Genomic DNA, 21,930 nt, shown 5'->3' with positions numbered 1-21,930 from the left:
TCATTTTATATTTCAGTTTGGATGTGAACAGTTGAACTGGGAGAGCTACTTTTATTGCTTTCACTTACATAGGTCACAGAAGGAATAGTTGTATTTATGAAATAAAAGTAAACACTGGAATATGTTTGTTTAGGCACTTTCTCTGCAAGGGTTGCTATAGTGATGACTTAGCATAAGCACAATGCCAGCTTCAAGACGTTCTTCTACAACAGCCGAGGGGAGCTGTCAGTGAGGGATGGAAAAGTGGAAATTTGGCCTCACGTCTGTCATAACACCAGGCAGTTATGCTGAACTCGTGAAGTGTATAGGAAGCCTTGCTGTATTTTACATATTGTTTTGTATATACCACATACAAAAATTCATGTTACTATAATTTACAATGTAATTAATTTTTTTATAATAATAAATATATATATATATATATATATAATTTTTTTTCAGGGTTTCCCCAAAAGATAATTAATTTTTATCCTTTTAAGCTTTTACATTTACATCAAATTTGTATAAACCTGTAACATTTCTTTGGACAAACATTTTAATTGATTTGTTAATTGTGTTAACTCGCAGGGATACACCGTGTACCAACGCACGGATCCCCTGCAATTCCCTCTTGAACCACCAGGGATTTGTGAACCCAACTTTGGGAAACCCTGGGCTAGCATATATAGATCTTGTATACGACCACAAACTAATGTAAAATAGCAGAGTAAATCAATAAATAAAATTAAAATATTTCAGAGTTTTTTATTTGTTGTTCAAATAAACGCAGGCTTGGTACATTTTAACACCCCAAATTTTAAACTGTATCATTTATTTATTTTATTTTTTACTGACTACAAAAAACGAAACTGTTTGAGTAGGATAATTCACAACATTTTTTGCTGGCTGTCTGCTGTCTGAATAAATCCATAGAGATCAAATGCTAAAGGCGTTTGGGCACTTAAGCTACTTAAAATGAATGAATGCCTTTAGATTAAACATTACCAAACAAAGTGGTATTTATTTTAAATAAATAAATGTCAGTAAACTAGAACAAGAACGTTTTTCAAAAACAAAAAAACAAAAACAAAAAAGAAGTGTGTTTGCACACTTTCTGGTTGTCAAGCATAAGTCAGACATTTTAAGAATTGCACCTGCAGCTGCTCTCATAGAACACCTGTGTGTACTTGAGAAGAACCAATTTTATACATCTACTCAAAATCACCTTGAGATCACCTGTTTACAATTCAGTGCAAAAATAATTCAAAAAGGTGAAAATAACTCTAGCATTATTTGTTTGCAGATGCTACTATGATATTATCTAATGCAATGACATTCATACATTTTAAGTGTAGCTTAAGTGTCCAGATATTTTTTGGGTCAACTATATTAATAACAGAATGTATGATTAACAATCCAGTTTTTGGAGAAACAAACACTTATCATACACATTGTGCTCTTGAGGCCTCTTTGATCTGATCACATACTGTATGAATGTACATCTTATTCTGCTGATTTGAAAAGCATCATTTATTTTAGCATTTACCACAGTGATTGTGTTATATTTCCCAATATGCTGTGGGGAAATGTGTCACAGTAATTCACACATTGCCAGTGCACCAATAAAGCTGGCTAAAAGTTCACAGTACACCTTGCTGTGTATAAGATTATTTCACAAAATGCAAGACAGGTTGAGCATTTTTTTTTTTCAGACAGCAGCGTTTAAAGTTCGCCTGAATTTCTGAACGCTGGGTTCATCTGAACCCCATTAATAACTGAGGGCTGTAAAATGCACACGTCTCTTATGTGTCATCTCAGATTCAGTGGAAGAGTGCCCCCAGAATTGCCATGCCAATGGAGAGTGCATGTCAGGAGCGTGTCATTGCTTCCCAGGGTTCCACGGCACAGACTGTTCTAAAGGTACCGTTTACTGACACACTGCTAGAATGTTTGCATTAAAAAATGATGTTTCACTTTGCAGCATTTCTCAAAACATTTTTGTAGTCATACAAAAAAAAAAAAGCATTGTATCATAACATTTTGATCATTAAATCTTAACACCTTTCACATTTCTGAGGTCGAGTGTCCATCAAAGCATTTTTTCTCAGAGGCTAGCATATTTTTTCCAGTTGTTTTTAATGGGAGAGCCGCGTATTTTGAAACGCCAGGAGCGTGCTGAGCGTCTTTTCCATGCTGATTGCTAGGTCATTTTTCTCGACTAAACAACAATGGAGAAGTTAATATTGCTTGTCTCTTGAGTGTATATGTCTTTACCAGATAGAATTGCTGGACTACCATATTATAATGAAATAATGCTTGGAGAAGCATTGAGTTTGCGAAATATTTTCATTTACTTCAGCGAATATTCCATATCATAGCAACCAAAGCGTCTCAACTGAAAAGTTGCTGCGCTCACAGCTGGGCAATTTTAGAGCACCTGATGTTTTCAGCTGGCTAAAGAAACTGGACACGCAGTCTAAATGCAAAAAGATTAACATGCCAGTTTCTGGAATATTGTGATTCTTCTCACAAATGGTCAAAAGCTATTATTCAAAACTTAAAAAGCAAAACAAATAAGTAATAAATATTATTTATCCTATTTTAGAACCATTCAGATTTTTTTTTTCATTGCAAATGTTTTTTAAGACAAGTAAGCACATCCATCCAGTAATATTACTGTTCAATAATTTATAATTAATTTATATTATGCAATAAGAAATTAAAAGTATCTTAATATCTATCACAATATTATATAAATATATGCATATTAATAATAATATTAACATATTTATCTTTTATTTGTAGATGAACATGACATTTTTTTAAGCTAATTTAAATCAGTAATTGATTTCAAACTTCATTATTATGTAATTTCATGCTTTAGTTTAACTTTCTTATTTACTTATTTATTATTTTAATGTTATTTACTGTCACTAACATTTGTACCACTGGACTTATTTTAAGTGGTTTTTGATGAGTTTTTATTTATAATTTGCTTTAAGTTTTAAAGTTGACTTTTCTACATGCTGCAATTGTGATGCTGTTATAGATTTGTGAAGCATACGCCAGAATTTTCCCTTGAGCTCAGCATTTGTCATGAGATCATCAGTGTACTTTAGCTCTGGCTATTTGTCGTAACGGCTCTATGACACCGTCACATCACACTGAGATCCAGACGGATGAATTACAACATCACTGATTAATCCCATCTCAGTTATGCCAAAATTTCTGATGGGTTTGCTGGCTTTACTGTGCCAGACCAATCTTTTTGAGTGATGAAATGCTTTTAGTGGAGGCATCGTAAAGAGAAATATATGTGTGTGTCTGTACAAGCTTACCTGAGGCTATAGACAGCTAGTTTATTACTGTCGAATGCTGTCTTCTTTGAGTAGCAGAGAGCACCTTTAATATTGCCTCTGAATCTTTCACCTTAATTACACAAAGCATAGTCTGCTTTATCACCATATTCATAGAGCTTTGGCAGTGTTTATGCTGCCTTTGAGGCTGAATAGCCTTCCTGCATTCATTCATTCATTCATTAATTCGCTCTAGCCAATTTTTCATCAAAAACTGTAACAGTCTCTGCTCGGATTGAGTTAATGCTGGCTATTGTTGTAAAAACTATCTATAAAAAGTGAAACTTGTCAAGATAAAAGCTCATAATTTAATTTCTACTCATAATATAAAGTAGTTAAAATCAGACTACTCTTTTGAAAAAGTAATTAGCTACACAACTGGTTGCTGATGAATGTATGTGAGTACTGTAACTTTGTTAATGGGAAATACATGATATCTATTAATTATATCATTTAGAGGGCAATATACTGTATGATATCACATTATAACATATATATATATATATATATATATATATATATATATATATATATATATATATGATGTAACAACACTGTCTGAAAACAGCTACAAAGTTTTAGTAAACTACTCTGATTCCCTTGACACACAGTTTGAGGTGATTTCATACAGTTCAATTTATTTGTTTCGAGTAACGCTTTGCTTCATTTTTCTCTTATCTTACATTTCATATCTGAACTTCTCTCAATTAAGCTGGTTTACACTAATTCCTCTAAAACTCCCTCGTCTTCTGTCCTTCCCTCACTCCCTAATTTTTTTCCGTCCTGCATCCTATCATTCCATCTCCGTTGCAGTGGCTTGTCCCGTGCTGTGCAGCGGGAATGGACAGTACAGCAAGGGTGTGTGTATGTGCTACAGTGGCTGGAAGGGGCTGGAGTGTGACGTGCCGCAGGGCCAGTGCATCGACCCCAGCTGTGGCGGTCATGGGACCTGCACCCAGGGCAGCTGCACCTGTGAAGCGGGTTACCGTGGCGAGTCCTGCGAGGAAGGTATTGAGCACATTGACGGCTTTTCTGACCATCTCATTTTCAAATCTCAGCACTCTCAGAAAAAACTCTTCCTTTGAGAATCGTGGTTTCCAAATTTTTGCTATAAAAGCATGCTGGTAAAAGCATAATACATTTTATTATATATTTATTTTATAATACAAGTGATCAAATTCAGTCTATTGATCTGGCTTTTAAGATATTGGCCAGAAATGGAGTCTCTGAGCACATTCTTATATGAGCTGCAGCTAGTTTTTGAAAGTGGAGAGATCCCAGAGGTGAGTTCAGAAGAGAGAGGTGAAAGATGAGGAGGAAAGAGAAAGGACAAAAAGAAAAAAAGCAAGTCGAATGGAAAAGTATTTTCAAAGTCTCTGTTTCTCTCCCTCTCCAGTGGATTGTCTTGACCCCACGTGTTCGGGACATGGTAGCTGCGTGTCCGGTCAGTGCCACTGTAAACCTGGTTGGTCCGGGCCCCTATGTGATGTGTCCAGAGCCCAGTGTCCAGATCAGTGCAACGGTCACGGAGCCTACAGTCCTGACACGGGGCTCTGCAGCTGTGACCCCAACTGGATGGGCCCTGACTGCTCCACCGGTGTGTTCCCATCAGCCATTTTCACCTTCTCACTTACTGTCATCTCATACTGTGCTGCAATATATTCTAATCTTTCACTTGCATCCATCTACACTCTCAGTGGGATTCACTCGGCCTGAATTGCGCCCGCTGATAGCGTTGCTTATTTATACTCACTGCGTGTGCTGTTTTAGCACACAATTCATATGCAAATCAGGAAACAGCACAACCCCGCCCACCCAAAATAGTAGCAGTTCCATCTTTAGTGAATCAGGTGCAATGCAAAATGAGCTTCAAAAATAAAATATAGTAATAATAATCTACAAAAAATAAAATATCCATGGTGCAAATTGCGCAGAGAGTGTTTTTTTTTCAATTGATTAGTGATTAAGATAATATTTAAGATAATTAATATTGTGAAAAATTATTACAGTTTACTATTTTAATATATAATTTTATTTTTTTTTCAATGATGACAGATGATGTTTCAGCAACAATCACATGATCAGGGCTGTAGCTAGTGGAGAGAAATGTGGTAACAATTATACATGCACCACACCTAATTTACTAGCTGCTGTGGGTTCCTTGATGTGAATCCAAGAAAAATTGAGAATGAGAGAAAATCACTCACTGCTCTTGACTGAATAACTTATGTAGCTTTAACAATGATTAATCTACATTTAATTTACAGTGAATACCATGAAATGCTGTTTTACATTCGATTATTTAATTTCTGTACCTGGACACGACAAACCTGAAAAAACGAAAGCATAATTTATTTATTTTATCTATTTACACAATTTCAAACTTGGGTCTAACTTGGAAGCCCAGTCGTTTCAAAGAAAACGCCAGTGGGAATTGGCTAGTGGGTTTTGTATGCTGCGCCACTCCCTGTGCACACGGATATATAAGGCGACAGCATGCATCCACTCATTAGTGTCAAGGTTTTGACATGGGGACATAATGTCTCCATTCCCTCCATCAGGGAATGCATTTTGCGTACATAACCCAGACATTCCCTATCTGTCGGTCACTACAAGTTATGCCATGATGAAAGCCCCAGTGCAAATTCACTGACCTTGATACTGCAGGGGACCAATGGTCAGAACATCGCAGCTGAAGAAGGCCATACAACAAAAGTTTTAAAAAGGGCTTTCAACCTTCAGTGAAAGATTGGTTAAAATCTTCCCTATTTGTTCCTTCAGCCTGGCAGAACGATGGGGAAGCGAACCTTCAGGAAAAGATTGCTACTGAGACCAAATCCTGCACGTAGGGAAGTGACATGTGGAGATACTGATATGGGCTGACCTGGGGGGGCAGTACTACATAGGTAGCCAGTGCAGAGTCTGTGTAATATGATAATATTTTCTTGACCTAGTAAGCACTCTAACCGCTGCATTTTGGACTACTTGTAGCTTGTATAAAGGTTCAGAGGTTCAGGAGATCTGTGGGGTGTGGCCCAGCAGAAAAGCCCTTTAACCCTCAGATCTCCCAGAGCACTAACCAGCGGTTCTCTGCTTGTGGCAGAGAAACCGGGATGGGTAGTGACAGAGGGGTCTGCTCCACTCCCCTTGAGGAGAGAGGGTTGGATTGTGGGTGTATGACCATGGCATCGCTGCGATTGCATCAACAGACACATGACTCTTCCATGAGCGGCGCTTCATCATGCTACAGGCCCAGACACTGAAGACGATCAGTCACTGAAGCGATCGTGGCCATCTACAGAGGACAGGAAACGACCGCATCCAGAAGGACACGAATGAAATGCAATCTTGAAAAATATGCGAATCATCCCTGATTTGCTCTGTTAGAGGAAACTGCTCTTTTAGTTTAAGCGCCCAGGGGAATCGATGCTGACCGTTTTAACGTGCCGTAAAACCAACCAGGAACAGCCTCTGGCACACAAAGACTAAATGGCTTTGTAATAAGGTGAATACCATATACTACTTGGCTCCGAAGGAAAAATCTAATAAGTGGATGCATGTTGTCGCCTTATATACCCGTGTACACAACCAATTCTCATTGGCATTTTCTCTTAAACTTAGAAATGATTGGGCTCCCAAGTTAGATCCCTAATGTCATCATGACATAACGTAGTGACCGACAAATAGGGAACTGCATTTATGTGACATAAAAATATATTTTAGAATGTAACTCTTTACTGAGTAATTTAATGCTTCCTTGCTGAATACATTTTAACTTCTTTCAAGCAAAGATCTGGCTTTTCAACAGAAATGTAGATAATACATATATTTTAATATGCCATTTGCTAACCAAATGAAATACAGTACAATAATGCTATTTTTAGCAATGTAATTATTTACATTGCCAAAGCATTTGCATCTTTGCTGTGGATCATTAAAACAGTGCATAGGCAAATAGCAATCAAGTAAATAACAGAATTAAAAGAAACAATAATAACATGTTTTTTTTTTAATTAAATGAAGTAATTAAGAAGAAAAAATATCTATCTATATCTATCTATATATATCTTTAATATAAATAAAAATAAAGAGTAAAAGCAGCTTTCTCTCTCTCTCTCTCTCTCTCTCTCTTTCTTGCTCTCTTTCTCCAGAGGTGTGTTCAGCAGATTGTGGGAGCCATGGTGTGTGTGTCGGAGGCATTTGCCACTGTGAGGAGGGCTGGACAGGCACAAGCTGTGACCAGAAACTGTGTAACCCACAGTGTGTGAAACATGGGACCTGCAGGGATGGCAAGTGCCTGTGTGAACAGGGTTGGAACGGAGAACACTGCACCATCGGTAAACACACACACAAACACACATGCTCTTTTCCTGCTTTGAAGCTTTGAGCTAGTCAAAGGCATTTCCCTTGGTTCTGTGACTTCTTTTACAACAGTGTTTTTCAAAGACTTTTCAGCTGCTGTTTTATTGTTTGGTCTAGATTGATTTGCTCATGTTTGCATCAGCACACATAGAGTAGTAAAACACATCTGTGTGGATGTGCATGTGTGTGTGTGTGTGTGTGTGTGTTGTCATTATTTTATAATCACATTCATAACGAAGCAAATGGTCTTCACTGTGTGATCCGCATCTCTAAGAATGTTAAATGACTTTTTGAGCTCTGGAGTCTAACTGGAAGAGGAATACTAATGGATGCCTTGGTTGCATGTGTTAGGATTCTTGTTTTAATGCTAATGAGCACAATTTTCGCTCTCAATCACTGTTTTCACATCATTGTTTTCAGACAATTATAGCCGATGGATTTTGTGCACACAACATTTCTTAACGCTGAATTCAACCAGCCAAAATGCAGCAATCAACCAAGTCATCTATAATGGTTTTGCTTGGGTTAACTGATAATAGATTTAAATCAGAATGTTTCTGACAGGTTTTCGTATTGGTAAGTAGCATGCATGACATAGGTATGATAATGAGTTTTTAGTGGCAAGTAACATTTCTCCTTGTGGCATCGGCACTGAATTAATTCATGCCAAATCCAATATAATCACACAACTGATGGATCTCTCCTTCCTCTATTGCAGATGGCTGTCCGGGCCTGTGCAATGGGAATGGGCAGTGCATCATGGGTCAGAACAGCTGGCACTGTGAGTGCCGCACTGGCTGGAGAGGGCCAGGCTGCAGTGTTGCCATGGAGACCTTCTGCAATGACAACAAGGACAATGAAGGAGGTGACAAATGCACGTTGAATGCAGAAATTGTTTCTATCCCCTTTGGCTTCACATGCATCACATCTGTCGGGACTTGGGGAAAAATGCTAAACAGTTGTTATCTCACTGTTGTAAAGGCCTGTTCACATGAATATTTGGTGCGATAAATGGCTGCTAATATGTTGCTTCAGACTGGGACAAACTTTATTTTTTTACGATGAGGTGTTCTAATCTTTTTGCCATCACATGTTGATTCAGCCCTTCTACCATTGAGTTTTAAACATCGGTCTGAGCAGACAAGCACATACAAAAGTCTAACCATGCATTTACTTTCTTTCTTTTTAACAGAAAATGTGACTATTGATACATCAAATAGTCACATGATCAGTCAGAAGTAACTATAAATTATTTTTTAAGCATTTTAATATAATGAGATTTGTCTATACACTGCTGCTTTGTGGCAGTTTGTTAGGAGATATGAGAGATATGAAGATTCTCTGAACGGATGAATAGAGCAGCTCCAGTCATTCGTATGAAAAGGTGAAGTGTCTGTTGGCTGGCAGAGTGAGGAATTTGAAACTACCCCAAGGCAAAATGATTATATACAGTAACAGGTGGATGTTCAGAGTCAGCCCTGTGAACTGAGCATCTCCCCTAGACCAGTTAAGAGCATAGAGAGGCTTTTAGAAAGAACTATTTATTGTTTCTCATTTTAAAATGTTTTCATTTTCCCCGCTTCGTCTTCTCTTTTGTGTTTTCTCACTCTCTTATATACAAGGTTTATTTTTCTTTATTTTTTTTACAAAGTATTGTGAAAATACTTGGGATTTGTGTCATTTGAATATAGCAGTGAGGTAAATCTGTGATGTTTAGATGCAGGGCTGCCAACTTTCATGCCTTCAGGGTGAAATTCACGTAACTGACACAGTATTCACACTCGCACCTCACACGGCCATTTTCTCATGCAGTGAAAAGCACCCTCAAATGAAAACAAGAGCTCCATCAGTTAAAACTGTAAAGGGATATTGGCAAAACAGATCTGGTAAATGTTTCAGTGCATGTTCGTGTTCTGGAGAGCATCAAAAGTTTCTATTTACATCATGTTTTTATAGCATTGAGCAATGTGGCCAATTACAGTTAATTTCTTGAACACCTCTGATTGGCTGTACTGTTCGAGCTAGTCAGAACTGCTCAGGTTCAGTTAAATTTGATGGTGAACGTTTGTGGTCTACAGTCTTCCACAGATTTTCAATGGGGTTTAAGTTTGGTCTCTGACTACGCCATGCAAGACATTCACCTTTTTTCCCTTCAACCATTGTGAGCTCAGTTTTGCTGTGTGCTTTGGGTCATTGTCATGTTGAAAAGAATGTTGAAGGTGGAAGTCGTGGTCTAATGGTTAGAGAGTCAGACTCACAATCAAAGGGTTGTGAGTTAGAGTCTCGGGCCGGCAGGAATTGTAGGTGGGGGGAGTGCATGTACAGTGCTCTCTCCACCTTCAATACCATGACTTAGATGCCCTTGAGCAAGGCACCAAACCCCCAAGTGCTCCCCAGGTGCCGCAGCATAAATGGCTGCCCACTGCTCCGTATGTGTGTTCACTGCTGTGTGTGTGCACTGTGGATGGGTTAAATTCAGAGCATGAATTCTGAGTATCATCATACTTGGCTGTATGTCATGTCACTTTCACTTTCACTGATGGTGTCTTGCCACCCATAGTTGATTTTTTGCTTCAGTTCCTCTACCAAGGACTGAAATGCTCCAGGAAATCTCTTTTCATGCTGAGCTAATCGAAATGACCACAGCTATTCAGTTGAAAGTCAGATGGCTTTGTGTCCCATTGAAAATGTGATTAGCTACACCCTACTAAGTCTTTTTTAGGAGCCCGTGATCCTTTTCCTTTACTCAGTGAAGTTATTTATTTACTTATTTTTTCTGACATGATTGTGTTATATCTTTCACTTGGATGTTATTTTAATTCAATTCAAGTTTATTTGTATAGCGCGCTTTACGATACAAATCCTTGCAAAGCAGCTTTACAGAAAATTAAGTTTCTACAATATTTAGTAGAAGTTTATAAGTGGTAACTGTCAGTTTATGTGCATATGACAGGAATTTTCAGAAAAATGAATACGAGACGTAGTCAACCAAACGATGAACACTATTAACAGCAATTATTATATGATGCAATCACACTTGTAGCAATATTTGTTAGTAATGTAGATAATACAGCAATAGCAATATTATGTTGTTTCAGTGTTAGCATCATCTGATGTCCTCTAAGGGGTTGGCATCATCTCTTCTCAGGTGTTCTAGATCTAGACTGGAGGTAAATCCCGTGGCAAAACAGAGAAACAAATAGAGACATAATGAGCGTAGCTGCTGTTCCAACAATGTAAAATTTATTAGTTTAACCCAAGCAAAATAATAATAATGTGCATTTGATCAGATACAACTGCAGTCACAAATTATGAGATGCATTATTTGAATGCTTGGCGAAAGAGATGTGTGTTTAATCTAGACTTAAAGAGATAGCGTGTTTCTGAACCCCGAACATTATCAGGAAGGCTAATCCAGAGTTTGGGAGTCAAATGCAAAAAAGCTCTACCTCCTTTAGTGGACTTTGCTATCTTATGAACTACCAAAAGGCCAGCGTTTTGTGGCCTTAGGGAGCATGATGGATTGTAGTGTGGTATAAGACTAGTTAGGTACGCAGGAGCTAAATCCTTTAGGGCCTTATAGGTAAGTAATGATAATTTGTAACTGATACAGAACTTTATAAGTAGCCAGTGTAGAGACTGTCAAAATTGGGGTAATATGATCATATTTTCTTGACCTGGTAAGGACTTTAGCTGCTGCATTTTGGATTACCTGTAGCTTGTTTATTGAAGATACAGGACAACCACCTAGAAGTGCATTACAATAGTCGGTAACACTTTAGAATAAGGTTCCATTAGTTAATGTATTAATTAACATGAACAAACAATAAATAATACATTTATTACTGTATTTATTCATCTTCGTTAATGTTAGTTAATGAAAATACAGTTATTCATTGTTAGTTCATGGTAATTCACAGTGCATTAACTAATGTTAACAAGCACAACTTTTGATTTAAATCTGTAGAGGAAGTAACAGTACATCTGTCTAGTTGCAAATTATAATCTACGCAATTCTGTGTACTATTTTTATGTAATCTCTATGTCTTATCCAAATTTCATAGGAGAAAATTATTGGCCATACGATCTTTTACATTTTAAACACACTCTGTTAGCTTAAATAATTTAGAAGTTTCATCTGGTCTCATTGAGATATATAGTTGAGTATCATCAGCATAACAGTGGAAACTAATCCCGTATTTTCTGATAATATTATCAAGGGGAAACATGTATATTGAAAATAGAGAAGACTTAGGACAGATCCTTGTGGCACTCCATATTTTACTGTTGATAAATGAGATGACTCCCCATTTAAATAAACAAAATGGTAGCGATCAGACAGGTAGGATCTATACCTTCTTAGAGCCTGCCCTTGAATACCTGTATAGTTTTGTAATTGATCTATGAGTATGTTATGATCTATGGTGTTTGAACGCAGCACTAAGATAAATTAAAACTAGCAATGAGATGCAGCCTTGATCTGACTGAAATTCTTCAGACAGATTTTTTTTTTTTTTTTGCTGGAAGGAGAACAATTGAGCAGACACAACTTTTTCTAAAATTTTAGACATAAAAAAAAGATTTGAAATGGGTCTATAATTTGCCATTTCACTAGGATCTAGTTGTGGTTTCTTAGTAAGAGGCTTAATAACCGCCAGCTTGAATGGTTTTGGGACGTGACCTAAAGATAATGACGACTTAATAATAATGAGAAATTGTTCTTCTGCTACAGGTAACAACTCTTTCAGTAATTTAGTGGGTACAGGATCTAATAAACATGTTGTTGGTTTAGATACAGTGATAAGTTTATTTAGCTCTTCCTATCCTATAGTTGTAATGCACTGCAGTTTATCTTTGGGTGTGATGGATGAAACTGAATTATTAGACACTGTAGAATCTACATTTGTTAATTGTATTTCTGATGTTATCTATTTTATCAGTGAAGAAATTCATAAAGTTATTACTATTAAACATTGATAGAATTTTTTAATCAGGTGGCGTCTGGTTATTTGTTAATTTAGCCACTGTGCTAAATAAAAACCTTGGATTGTTTTGGTTATTTTCAATGAGTGTGTGGATATGTTCGAGTTTTTAGGGCCTGTCTATAGCTGAACATATTATTTTTCCATGCAATTCTAAAAACTTCCAAGTTAGTTTTTCTCCATTTGCGCTCAAGTCTACGAGTTTCTTTCTTGAGAGAGTGAGTATTACTGTTATACCATGGCACGGTACATTTTTCTCTAACGTTTTTCAGTTTGATGGGGGCAACAGCTTCTAATGTATTAGAGAAAATAGTGTCCATGTTGCCAGTCATTTTATCTAGTTCATGTGTATTTTGGGGTACAAATAGGAGTTGAGATAAATCGGGCAGGTTCTTTTTGAATCTGTCTTTGGTGGCTGGAACAATAGTCCTGCCCAGATGGTAACGCTGAGCCATATAGTTAATATCAGTGATACGCAGCATGCACAATACAAAGAAATGGTCGGTAACATCACTTTGAGGCACGATATCTTTATCAGTAAGATTGATTCCATGCGATATCATTAAATCCAGTGACATTTTGCTTGACTCCAAAAGAGTTTATTAGGTCAGTAAACGTCCCAATGCATCATTTGTATTATCAACATGAATATTAAAATCTCAGATGATTAGTGCTTTATCAACTATAACCAAAAGGAAATCTGCAAATTCTTTTAGGAATTCTGTATACGGCCCTGGTGGTCTATACACAGTAGCCAGAGCAAGAGATACAATAGATTTATTTTACATGTCTGACAGTGTAACATTAAGCAGAAGTGTTTTGAATGAGTTAAACCTGTGTCCTGTTTTCTGGGTAACATTGAGAATATCACTATATATTGTTGCTACACCTCCCCCACGACCAGTCTGACGGGGCTCATGCTTATAACAGTAGTTTGGTGGAGTCTGCTCATTTAGACCAATATAATAATTGGGTTTTAGCCAGGGTGTGTGATCTAATGTTTATGTGCTCAAACTTTAAAAATAAAATAAATAAAAACAAAACAGATAGACTAAAAAAAGAATAGAGCAAGCAAGTGTTAGAGGTATTTACACACACACACACACACACACACAATTGCATAATACATTAAAAGAAAATAGAATACAAAAAGATTAGAAAGGTAGTTTGATTTTTTTTCAAGAATAGAATTAGAATAGTGAGTATTAAAGTTACAGGGTCAAATAAAGATAGAAGAGATGGGTTTTAAGACGATTCTTGAAGATGGCTAAGGACTCGGATTGAGTTGGGGAGGTCAGTCCACCAGGAGGGAACATTTAATTTAAGACTGCAAAGCAACAAAATGTGTTTATTTTAAAGGTGGGTGATTCTTTTCCTAAATGTTCTTCAGGATATTTATTATTAGAATAGAGAGAGTAGAGGAAATTATATATAGAAGGGTAAAGGGGATTGGGAAGTGATCTCAATTTGCTCACATCTTAATTACACTTCTTGTGGATAAAATTTTAAGGGTGATCACAAAATACCATCAAAGCAGGTATTTGAACGTACTCAATTTGACCCAGATACAAACAAGCATTCTCCAGACATACGAACTGCCTGCTTCTTTCTTCTCTCTTTTTTGTTTACTTTTCATTTGGGGGTTACTTCACAAAAACCTCATAGTTCAGAGACCACCAGGCAAAACAACATGGAACAAAAGTCTTTGGCAACAGGGGCTTGTTGTGAGTTTTTTCCGGATCAAGAAAGACCCATTTAGGGAGAAGTGTTGAAAGGGTGTGCATGTACAGTGAACTGCAATGTGTAGCAAATAAGAGATGTGAAGAGAGGGAGAGGAAGATGAAACAGGGAAGAAAGCTCTCAAGGGTGTGAGCGATGCCCTCTGTAACTTCTCTAAATGCAAGTTCTCTAAATGTGAATTCAAGAGAGAAAGAGAAAAAAACTAGAGCATCATTCATTTTAGTGATCATATCCATCAGTTGAGCTCATTACCCCAATGGGGATAAATAAATAGATTTGTTCAATTTAATTTCCATTATGATGAGAAGCTCTACATTTGAGCTTATTATGTTTTTTAATCATATTATTTGTCTCCCTCTCTTGACATGAAAGCAGCGCAGGGGTTTGAAATTAGAAGGGTTTATCAAAAGTACACATTCTGTGAAAAAGATGGCAGATGAACTGAGAGTTTTCAGAAGTCCCTTTAAACCATCTGATACTATGAAACCGTGAATCCGTTTGTGCTAAGGATGCCAAATGTGCCGGTACTTCCAGAACCAGGCAATACTTAGTACTAAAAAAAAATATGGTCACACTTTATTTTAGGGTCCAATTCTCACTATTAAATAACCATTAACTATGACTTTTGCCTCAATTAACTCCTTATTTGCTGCTTATTAATAGTTTATAAGGTAGTTGTTAAGTTTAGGGTATTGGGTAGGATTATGGATGTCATGCATTATATGTACTTTATAAGCACTAATAAACAGCTAATATGTTAATAATAGACATGCTAATAAGCAACTACTTATTAGTGTGAATTGGACCATATACACATACACATAACCAGGACATATCAAGCGATCAATTACAAAGCAATAGTGACGTACTGCAAATATTTTTTACTCACATATGTGTGCTGCACTATTCCTGTCGGATCCGATATACTGTAGACTGCACATCATTGCTTTTTAATCTCAGTCTTTCTGCAATTCCAGCGTTGACCTGTGTCTTGTTTACAAAGGAATCCATGGTGGAATGCGAACAAGTGAACAAACGCTCAATATTTGACTCACGTGAGCTGAAACTTCATCAAAAATAAATGCATTCCTAATATCTGAATTCAAAGGAATTGTATGCAGTGACCATGTTCTTCCACAGCCAGGCACTGCACAATATTTTGCTATCTTCAATGGCATGCTTATTGCTTGGTTGCTCGGTCTGGTTTAGTGCCATTTATGTGATTTAATGTACCTACTATGTCATGCACGAATCAGTGGGCTACAGAATTAGGCATTGATGTTCTTCTGTGGAGGCAGTGTTATTGTGTACTTATCTATTATAGATAGGAACATTCCAGGAACTGGCATTCACTGGGCCTGGTCTCATCAATCAATCACCTTTATTTATATAGTGCTTTAAACAAAATACATTGCGCCAAAGCACTGAACAACATTCATTTGGAAAACAGTGTCTCAATAATGCAAAATGATAGTTAAAGGCAGTTCATCATTGAATTTAGTTATGTCATCTCTGTTCAGTTGAAATAGTGTCCGTTTTAATTTGCAATCAAGTCAATGATATCGCTGTAGATGAAGTGACCCCAACTAAGCAAGCCAGAGGCGACAGCGGCAAGGAACCGAAACTCCATCGGTGACAGAATGGAGAAAAAAACCTTGGGAGAAACCAGGCTCAGTTGGGGGGCCAGTTCTCCTCTGACCAGACGAAACCAGTAGTTCAATTCCAGGCTGCAGCAAAGTCAGATTGTGCAGAAGAATCATCTGTTTCCTGTGGTCTTGTCCTGGTGGTCCTCTGAGACAAGGTCTTTACAGGGGATCTGTATCTGGGGCTCTAGTTGTCCTGGTCTCCGCTGTCTTTCAGGGCAGTAGAGGTCCTTTCTAGGTGCTGATCCACCATCTGGTCTGGATACGTACTGGATCCGGGTGACTGCAGTGACCCTCTGATCTGGACACAGACTGGATCTGGCGGCCACGGTGACCTCGGAACAAGAGAGAAACAGACAAATATTAGCGTAGATGCCATTCTTCTAATGATGTAGAAAGTACGGTGTTATGTGAAGTGTTCCGGTTCCAGTTTACCTAATTAATGCAGTCTAAAAATCCTTTAACGGATTTGGATATTAAAAGCATATTAGTATGTTATGTGTATGCCAGGTTAAAGAGATGGGTCTTTAATCTAGATTTAAACTGCAAGAGTGTGTCTGCCTCCCGAACAATGTTAGGTAGGTTATTCCAGAGTTTAGGCGCCAAATAGGAAAAGGATCTGCCGCCCACAGTTGATTTTGATATTCTAGGTATTATCAAATTGCCTGAGTTTTGAGAACGTAGCGGACGTAGAGGAGTATAATGTAAAAGGAGCTCATTCAAATACTGAGGTGCTAAACCATTCAGGGCTTTATAAGTAATAAGCAATATTTTAAAATCTATACGATGTTTGATAGGGAGCCAGTGCAGTGTGGACAGGACCGGGCTAATATGGTCATACTTCCTGGTTCTAGTAAGAACTCTTGCTGCTGCATTTTGGACTAGCTGTAGTTTGTTTACCAAGCGTGCAGAACAACCACCCAATAAAGCATTACAATAGTCTAACCTTGAAGTCATAAATGCATGGATTAACATTTCTGCATTTGACATTGAGAGCATAGGCCGTAATTTAGATATATTTTTGAGATGGAAAAATGCAGTTTTACAAATGCTAGAAACGTGGCTTTCTAAGGAAAGATTGCGATCAAGTAGCACACCTAGGTTCCTAACTGATGACGAAGAATTGACAGAGCAACCATCAAGTCTTAGACAGTGTTCTAGGTTATTACAAGTAGAGTTTTTAGGCCCTATGATTAACACCTCTGTTTTTTCTGAATTTAGCAGTAAGAAATTACTCGTCATCCAATTTTTTATATCGACTATGCATTCCATTAGTTTTTCAAATTGGTGTGTTTCACCGGGCTGCGAGGAAATATAGAGCTGCGTATCATCAGCATAACAGTGAAAGCTAACACCATGTTTCCTGATGATATCTCCCAAGGGTAACATATAAAGCGTGAAGAGTAGCGGCCCTAGAACTGAGCCTTGAGGTACTCCATACTGCACTTGTGATCGATATGATACATCTTCATTCACTGCTACGAACTGATGGCGGTCATATAAGTACGATTTAAACCATGCTAATGCACTTCCACTGATGCCAACAAAGTGTTCAAGTCTATGCAAAAGAATGTTGTGGTCAATTGTGTCAAACGCAGCACTAAGATCCAATAACACTAATAGAGAGATACACCCACGATCAGATGATAAGAGCAGATCATTTGTAACTCTAAGGAGAGCAGTTTCAGTACTATGATACGGTCTAAATCCTGACTGGAAATCCTCACATATACCATTTTTCTCTAAGAAGGAATATAATTGTGAGGATACCACCTTTTCTAGTATCTTGGACAGAAAAGGGAGATTCGAGATTGGTCTATAATTAACTAGTTCTCTGGGGTCAAGTTGTGGCTTTTTTATGAGAGGCTTAATAACAGCCAGTTTGAAGGTTTTGGGGACATATCCTAATGACAATGAGGAATTAATAATAGTCAGAAGAGGACCTATGACTTCTGGAAGCACCTCTTTTAAGAGCTTAGATGGTATAGGGTCTAACATACATGTTGTAAGTTTAGATGATTTAACAAGTTTATACAATTCTTCCTCTCCTATAGTAGAGAATGAGTGGAACTGTTCCTCAGGGGGTCTATAGTGCACTGTCTGATGCGAAACTGTAGCTGACGGCTGAATGGTTGCAATTTTATCTCTAATAGTATCGATTTTAGAAGTAAAGTAGTTCATAAAGTCATTACTGCTGTGGTGTTGGGAAATGTCAACACTTGTTGAGGCTTTATTTTTCGTTAATTTAGCCACTGTATTGAATAAATACCTGGGGTTATGTTTGTTTTCTTCTAAAAGAGAAGAAAAGTAATCAGATCTAGCAGTTTTTAATGCTTTTCTGTAGGATATGCTACTTTCCCGCCAAGCAATACGAAATACCTCTAGTTTTGTTTTCCTCCAGCTGCGCTCCATTTTTCGGGCTGCTCTCTTTAGGGTGCGAGTATGCTCATTATACCATGGTGTCAAACTGTTTTCCTTAACCTTTCTTAAGCGTAAAGGAGCAACTAACATTAAAAGCTTTTATTTCAGTAACAAGGACATTTTCAGTTCTGAAACTTACAGTAAGTTATTTTAGCACGATGACCCCTTTTGTATCAAAAGCTCAAGTAAAAGTTGATTTTCAATTCATGAGCCCTTTAAGAAAATAAAAATAATGTGTGTAAAATTATCGTTTTTTTTATCATTTTGAAAGATGCTCAATAAAACTAATCAAAATAAAGGAAAAACTGTGAAATTGTGAGATATTATTGCAGTTTAAAATAAGAAAAGTTTATTTTTATTTTTTTATGTGAGTTATTCCTGGGATGGCAAAGCTGAATTTTCAGCAGCTCTTCATTGTCACATGGTCTTTCAGAAATCATTCTAATACTCTGATTTGATGTTCAATAAACATTTCTTTCTATCAATGTTGAAAACAGTTGTGCTGCTTTTTTTAGGATTCTTTAATGAATAGAAGTTCAAAAGAACAGCATTTATTTGGAATAAAAATCAATATTATAAAATGCCATTATTGTCACCTGTGATTAATTGAATGCACATTTGCTGAAAAAAAAAGTATATATATTAAACAGTAGTGTGCGTTAGAAAATATTACAGCAAAATTGCTGCTAAAATTGACTGAGAAATATGAAGTGAAGTATGTTCAGTGAAATATATTAGATATGCCCTGGCATTTCTATCAAGTCCTGAATCTTTGGTATCGTGACAACCCTAGTGTGGGGTTTTTTTTTTTCATACAAAATTCATATATCACATTGCTAATGCATGCTACAGACCTAAAGCTTATGACATGTGGTGACATCTTTTCCACTCAGATGGTCTGGTTGACTGTATGGATCCGGACTGTTGCACACAGAGCTCTTGTGTAACCAATCCTCTGTGCCGTGGATCACGTGACCCACTTCAGGTTATTCAGCAGAGCCAATCAGAGGTCCAGAAAGTCCCATCCTTTTATGACAGAATCAAGATGGTTGTGGGTAAAGACAGCACTCACATCATACCAGGAATCAACCCATTCAATGCCAGGTACCTCATCTGCCCTGTGCTGTGAGAGACTAAATTACTAAATGTATCATGCGCTGATATTGTATGTATATGTGCAGCCTGGCATCTCTTATTCGAGGTCAGGTTTTGACCTCAGATGGCACTCCTTTGGTGGGCGTCAATGTAACCTTTGTGAAGTACCCCCACTATGGTCACACCATGACCCGCCAGGATGGCACGTGAGTAACTTCACATTATTTAAGCCCCTTTAATGCAGTTGAGTATGTACTGAAATATATCTCCTGCGCTGGCTCTCCCTAGTTTTGATCTGGTGGCCAACGGTGGAGGCTCTCTGACTTTGCATTTTGAGCGGGCTCCGTTTCTGAGTCAGGAACGGACGGTGTGGCTGCCCTGGAATCGCTTCTACGCCATGGACACTGTGGTCCTACGGACGGAAGAAAAAGCCATGGCCAGATGTGACCTGAGTGGTTTTGTCAGGCCTGATCCTGTGGTTCTTCCCTCCCCGCTTTCCTCCTTCTTCAGCTCCAACCCTTCAGAGAAACACATTCTCCCTGAGAGCCAGGTGCCACATTCAACATTTCATTCACTTTCATTTAGGTCATTACATTCTTCCGTTGGCTTTTTATTTGGGTTTTATATTCTCCATTTCTCTCCTTCTTCACTCTTGGCTGGTCTTTTGTTGTTTATCTTAGTTTCCACTCTTGAACTCCTTTTGACTCATTCACATCCTCATACCTTTCTCACAATCACGGTTTCTCTCCCCTGCTCACAGTTCATCTCTTTTATCTCCACTCTAAGGTAGTCTTCTTTTTGATTTGTAGTACTTTTAGAATCCATTAACCCAATTTTCGCTTCCTCTCACTGTCCAGGTGCTTCACGAGCAGGTGGAGATTCCTGGCACCGGTCTTAAACTTTGCTATTTGAGCTCCAGGACCTCAGGCTACCTCTCACTGCTCAAGGTGATCCTGACCCCAGCTCTAGTGCCTCTCAGCCTGGCCAAAGTGCACCTGATGGTGGCCGTCGAGGGTCATCTCCTTCAGAAATGGTTCCATGCATCTCCTAACCTGGCTTACATGTATATCTGGGACAAGACTGATGCCTATAGGCAGAGGGTCCATGGCCTGACTGAGGCTTTGGGTAAGTGGGATTATGGAGTCATGTCAGGAAAACAGGTGTATTTCAACTGTTATCTCGTTGCTTGTCTATGCTATTGTCCTTTACCTAGTGTCTTCTCCTAATTTGAGCTCCAAAACACAGATAGTTCCGTATTTTAATGAGACTGTCTGTCTCTCATCCATTATGGTGTGTGCCAGCAGTAACTTCTTCCTGTGAGCTAATGAATTGTTATGTCTCCGCTCGGTGATGAAGGGTTTAATTAAGATAGCACAGCTTTGCTCTTCCTCTAAGTGTCTTCCTTCTCTGTCATTTTGGCCTTCATTCATCACATTTCTTTCCATCTGTCAATCTCTATAGTGTCTGTGGGGTACGAGTATGAGACGTGTCCCAGTCAGATCCTGTGGGAGAAGAGGACAGCTGTGCTGCAGGGATACGAGCTCAACCCCTCAAACTTGGGCAGCTGGTCTCTAGACAAACACCACATGCTGAATGTCCGCAGCGGTAGGATATGGAAACATCTTCATATATGTTTCTTCAGACTTCAGCTCCATCTTTACTCAAACACACCTTTCTGTAAGTTTCAAGGAAGACTTATTTCACTGGTGTGGTTGAGTTTGGATGCAGCTAAATTCTGCAGTGCAGTGGCCTTTGAGTACCAGTTTTTCCCATCCCTGAATTGGGAGCTGAAAACACACATACACAAATAAATCAATAAATCAATCAATCCCTCCTTAGTCAGGCTAATTACAATAAGCCAAGATGTATTTTCCTATGAGACACTTGTTTTGTGAAATGCAGAAGGGACAGGTCATCCCAGCAGCTGATAGTTCAACAAGCTTCTCCAAGAAAAAAATTCCATTACTGACTCTGTTTGAAATGTTTCGGTATTATAGAACAGAAGTTACTGCATGCTTTTTAACACCTGTTTATCTTCAGGCTTTTGCAGCAACTAAATTTCTCTTTCCAAAGACTTATTCCCTTGCTTTAGGAGATTTGAGGAGGTTTGAGTTAAAAACAACAATTTATTGTGATTGGAGCTTGGCTAGTGGAAAGTCAAATAAGGACATAGAGCTGGAGAGCATGCCAGTGACCTATAAAACAACTCATATTCTGCCTAATATTGCTCTTTTTATGCACATTTGTCATTGCTCATAATTTAATTACTGCATTAGGGTGAAATCCTGTGTGTTTGAGGGGCAAGTCATTTTTTTTTTGTTGTCGTTATTGATGATTATGAGGTCTTTAATG

General features: G+C 38.0%; 1 protein-coding gene across 4 annotated transcripts in view; it reads left to right on the top strand.

The window, feature by feature from the left end:
* Positions 1–21,930, top strand: part of LOC113064011 (teneurin-2-like) — a 156,192-nt gene that overhangs the window by 120,724 nt on the left and 13,538 nt on the right. For all 4 annotated transcript variants that reach the window (XM_026234506.1, XM_026234507.1, XM_026234505.1 and 1 more), the window contains 10 exons: positions 1,798–1,899; positions 4,149–4,343; positions 4,732–4,932; positions 7,487–7,672; positions 8,416–8,562; positions 19,377–19,587; positions 19,665–19,784; positions 19,867–20,128; positions 20,436–20,703; positions 21,040–21,183. In XM_026234506.1, the coding sequence (XP_026090291.1) occupies positions 1,798–1,899; positions 4,149–4,343; positions 4,732–4,932; positions 7,487–7,672; positions 8,416–8,562; positions 19,377–19,587; positions 19,665–19,784; positions 19,867–20,128; positions 20,436–20,703; positions 21,040–21,183 (1,836 nt within the window). The remainder of the gene's footprint in view (positions 1–1,797; positions 1,900–4,148; positions 4,344–4,731; positions 4,933–7,486; positions 7,673–8,415; positions 8,563–19,376; positions 19,588–19,664; positions 19,785–19,866; positions 20,129–20,435; positions 20,704–21,039; positions 21,184–21,930) is intronic.

The sequence above is a fragment of the Carassius auratus genome, chromosome 46 (genome assembly GCF_003368295.1).
Source record: "Carassius auratus strain Wakin chromosome 46, ASM336829v1, whole genome shotgun sequence".
Classification (NCBI taxonomy): Eukaryota; Metazoa; Chordata; class Actinopteri; order Cypriniformes; family Cyprinidae; genus Carassius; species Carassius auratus.
The sequence above is the reverse complement of the archived record's forward strand: the minus strand, read 5'-3'. Positions and strand labels throughout refer to the sequence as shown.